The 4,185-nt window shown below is 46.1% G+C and overlaps 1 protein-coding gene across 1 annotated transcript; it reads right to left on the bottom strand.

Moving 5' to 3' along the window:
- Positions 1 to 702: 702 nt before the first annotated feature.
- Positions 703 to 1,822, bottom strand: LOC119280866. The gene is made up of 2 exons (XM_037561567.1): positions 1,084 to 1,822; positions 703 to 971 (listed from the first exon to the last, which is right to left on the bottom strand). The coding sequence occupies exons 1-2, from the start codon at positions 1,726 to 1,728 to the stop codon at positions 879 to 881; spliced, it is 738 nt and encodes a 245-aa protein (XP_037417464.1). The 5' UTR covers positions 1,729 to 1,822; the 3' UTR covers positions 703 to 878.
- Positions 1,823 to 4,185: the final 2,363 nt, after the last annotated feature.

Here is a 4,185-nt window from a genome sequence, read left to right as displayed (position 1 = left end):
ACAACGCATTTATATTGCTTGAGTAGTTGAGTAGTACTGCTAGTATATAACATAAGTACACTTACCCAAAACAGAAAATAATCTACTGGACATTACGATTGGGATATGACAGTCACTAGCCCTGGACACGTACATAACCCGGGCACGTATCAAATTTTGACTTCATGTCGGCGCCCAAAATGCAAAAACACTGTGGCGCCAGGTTCTTCATCAGAGTCGGAGCTGCGCTGTCTAATCCTAGGTGGCTGGGTATGACGCGGATCTTCATGCATCATCATACAGCCTCTTCGGTCTGGGTTTTGATCACGTACGGCGAAGTCGGAGTCATTTGCTCATGTTTTAGGGATGGCGATGACACCTCTAGAGAAACGATGACACATGTGTAACGATGAGACCCTCTTTGAAGTGGCATGCGTGGGGTATCTTGTGTGCTGCTCAGCTGTTGTGATGGTTTTCGCCCGGTTCTTCGTAATTAACTGGACAATTTAATTTGTGCTTGGTTTTTCTTAATTAACTGAGCAACTCTTTTTTTTAATGAATGCAGGATAACTATCATTTAAAAGAAAGAAAAACATTGCGGCGCTTGCAGCTACAGCTTTTGACCAGAGACCGGGAATCAAACCAGGCATGGCTCCCCAGGAGAACACATTATGTAGCCACTGCAAATGCAACCAAAGCAGCACGAACAAGACTGAAAGAGCATAATCAATCGCATCTCCTACAATTTAACATCCCATCGGTACTAGTAATTCAAGTCTTAAACTATGCAACATTCAACCAGGAAACAGAAGGCTCCTTAATTAAGCTAATAATGTACTAGCAGTATAGATATAAATTGCTGGCCGAAGCTAGATGAGTTCTCCATGCCCCTGCGTGCGTCAGTCATACACCGGATCTGTCTTGCACCCAGCGAGGAAGACGTCGGTGAGGACGGTCTTGGACTGCAGCGCCGCATTGAGAATCGCCAAACCCTGCACGTCAAATCAATGGTTAGGGCTCGATCAACAATCGTGCGGTGTGGGCCACTGGGCCTCCGGCCAAGTGAGAGAGATGGCATTGGTATGCGCCACAATGGTCACTCACCTCCTTGTAGCCGATCCGCACGGTCTTCTCCTGGAGCGCGCCGAGGCCCCTGACGGCGAAGGTGTTGAGCAGGGTGATGCTGGAGATGGAGGACATGGGGGTCACGGCGAGGTTGTCCATCACCGTGTACGTCACCACGCCCTGCACGAACCCTTTCGCCCCTCCGGTGGCGGCGTGCCCAGAGCCGCAGGAATCGGGCCGCACGCACTGGATTGCGTCCGCCATCTGGTTGCCACATCTGGGGCACTTGGTGCCTCTCACTTCCGTCACGTAGCCGGGGCTGTGGCAGTAGCCGCACCTGAAGAAAGCCGGCGACGGGCTCGGCAGGAGGAGGAGGGACAGGGAGATGTTGGGGGCCGCCGCCGGCGTGGGCACTGCGGGGCGTAGGAGCGCGTCGATGTTCGCCCCGGGCAGGACGTAGGAGCCGTCGAGCTTCTGGACGCTGGCGTAGAGGTCGCCGGCGCTTCCGACCATTGAGTCCGCCCCGAGCAGCTTGACGGCGGTGGCGACGGGCAGGGCGAGGAGGGAGAAGAGGAAGTCGACGACGTCCTTGCCGGCCTCCGCGAACAGCACGCGCCCTACCTTGGTGTCCACCAGCAGCTTCATGCTCATCGCGGGGCCGGTGGTGGTCACCATCCCCATCATTGAGAGCTCTCTGATGGAAATGGAATGCGCAGATGCAGCAGGCTTCAGGTGGCTAACTGCTACGGGCGGTTCTCCAGGAGCTTCAACAGCTCGTGCTCTTCGTGCGTTCCCACGTCCTGCATGCCACGCGTTGCCGTTGCATTCTCATCCCTTTTTCTAGGGTATAAAGCCAACTTTTATTCCCCAAAAATCACAAAGTGTGGGATACAATTCGGATCATGAGGTTGGCCAAAACAGACATGACGCACCACTTAGAGAGGAAAAACTTTCTTTTTTACAATAATACGACTTTATTTATCAAATAATAGATATGTCATTTCTATACCTACTATTAAAGGGAATAGGTATTCTTGGTTTGGTTTAGTTCTTTTCGTTTGGTTTATACACGCTAAGCGATATGGGCAATGTACTTGTATGTTGATGGCCTTTTATGGGTTTTCATAGAGACCGCGAAAAATAATTAGGTCAAAATAAATCAACATTGTGGGAGTTGAACAGAGGACCTCCTGTCTAGCTCTTTGATGTAACAACCAACAACCTATGTGGCCTTCACATTTACTAATCCTAACTCGCTAGTGACAGTTATCATGTTTAGGGCGAGCTAACTAAGCAATGAGCTAACAAATGAAGGAATATGGGCTTAAATAGAATATTTAAACGGATGTGACTAATTAAAGAAAGGATTATGGGTAAACCGGTGGAATAACTAAAAGAAATATTATGGTCTTAATAAGTTCTACATGAAGGGTTTGAGGTAAAAAGGTAAGATAATTAAAAGGAAGGATCATTTCACCGGTTTACCATCATGGTAATTAATGAAAGGATTATACTTAAATGTCATTAAAAATGATTGTACTTAAATGGAATCCGTGGGAGATTATGCCTGGCAAAGAAAATATGAACACGGCTACATTGCAACGTATTTTTTATGTTCATTTTATAGAAGGATGATGTGTTGCAACATGTTCTTCATAGTGAATCCGGTGCCGTGGGACATTATGCTTACACAAAACATCAATTTTTCCCGTTGCAACGCACGGACATATGTGCTATATCTATACCTACTATTAAAGGGAATATGTATTCTTGGTTTGGTTTATTTGTTCCTTTTGTTTTCTTTTAGTGCACATTAAAGTTTCACTAAGCGGTCTGGGCGAGCTACATGTATGTTGATGGGTCTTTATTGGGCTTTTATAGAGACCGTGAAAAATAATTGGGTCAAAATAAAATAAATCAACATTGTGAGAATTGAACACAGGACTTTTCGATGTAACAACCAACGACCTATGCGCCTTTCACATTTACTAATCCCAACTTGCTATAGAGTGGCAGCCCTCATGTTTAGAGCAAGCTAATTAATCAAATGAGCTAATTAAAGGAAGGATTATGGGCTTAAATAGAATATTTAAATGGATGTGGCTAATTAAATAAAGGATTATGGGTAAACCGGTGGAATAACTAAAAGAAAGATCGTGGTCTTAATAAATTCTACAAGAAGGATTTGAGGTAAAAAGTTAGGATAGTTAGAAGGAAAAATATGTAGACTTCAATATGTTGGGCTACTAAATTAGAAAAGGAAGGATGTGATTCCCAACTAAACGGATGAGGACATCATGATAATTAAAGGAAGGATTATATTTACATGGAATCAGTAGGAGATTATGCCCGATAAAGAAAATATGAACATGGTTAAATTGCATCGTATTTTTTTATGTTTGTTTTGTAGAAGGTTGATGCGTTGCAGCATGTTCTTCACAGTGAATCCGATGTTGTGTGCTATTATGCTTGCACAAAACATCAATTTTTCCCGTTGCAATGCACGGGCATATGTGATAGTATAAGCATATGAGAAAAGAGAATGTATCAGGTGAAACGGACAAATATGTGCACCGAGTGCACCGTGCAATTTTGGTCCTTTGGATGGACAACCAACGGACTATGTTTGACTACCGATGAGTTGTTCGTGTATTTGCAAAACATACCTTGTATTTTGCTAAAATCAACCCGCACTCTGTCGGGGAACATAGCAATAAGTCAAAATTTCTACGCAACACCAAGATCAATCTATGGAGATTCTAGCAACAAGAGAGGGAGAGGATGAGCATCTTCATACCTTTGATGATCGCTAAGCAGAAGCGTCACTAGAACGCGGATGAGGGAGTCGTACTCACGGCGATTCAAATCGCGGAAGATCCGACCTAACGCCGAACGGACAGCGCCTCCGCGTTCAATACACGTACAGCCCGGGGACGTCTCCTCCTTCTTGATTCAGCAAGGGGAGAGGAGAAGTTGAGGGAGAGCTCCGGCAGCATGACGGCGTGGTGGAGGAGCTTGCAGTTCTCCAGCAGGGCTTCACCAAGCACTACGGAGGAAGAGGTGGAGTTGGAGAGGGGAAGGGCTGCGCCAGGGGAAGGGTATGGCAGCCCGCCCACTCCCCACTATTTATAGGGGGAAGGG

The sequence above is a fragment of the Triticum dicoccoides genome, chromosome 3B (genome assembly GCF_002162155.2).
Source record: "Triticum dicoccoides isolate Atlit2015 ecotype Zavitan chromosome 3B, WEW_v2.0, whole genome shotgun sequence".
Classification (NCBI taxonomy): Eukaryota; Viridiplantae; Streptophyta; class Magnoliopsida; order Poales; family Poaceae; genus Triticum; species Triticum dicoccoides.
Note: the sequence above shows the minus strand (reverse complement) of the source record. Positions and strands in the feature narration are given on the sequence as shown.

Bases quoted from the DNA above. Each gene is read 5' to 3' on its own strand.
- LOC119280866 (XM_037561567.1), bottom strand. From the start codon at position 1,728: ATGATGGGGATGGTGACCACCACCGGCCCCGCGATGAGCATGAAGCTG. The intron at 972-1,083 runs GTGAGTGACCAT...TTTGACGTGCAG, and splicing joins TGCGGATCGGCTACAAGGAG to GGTTTGGCGATTCTCAATGC.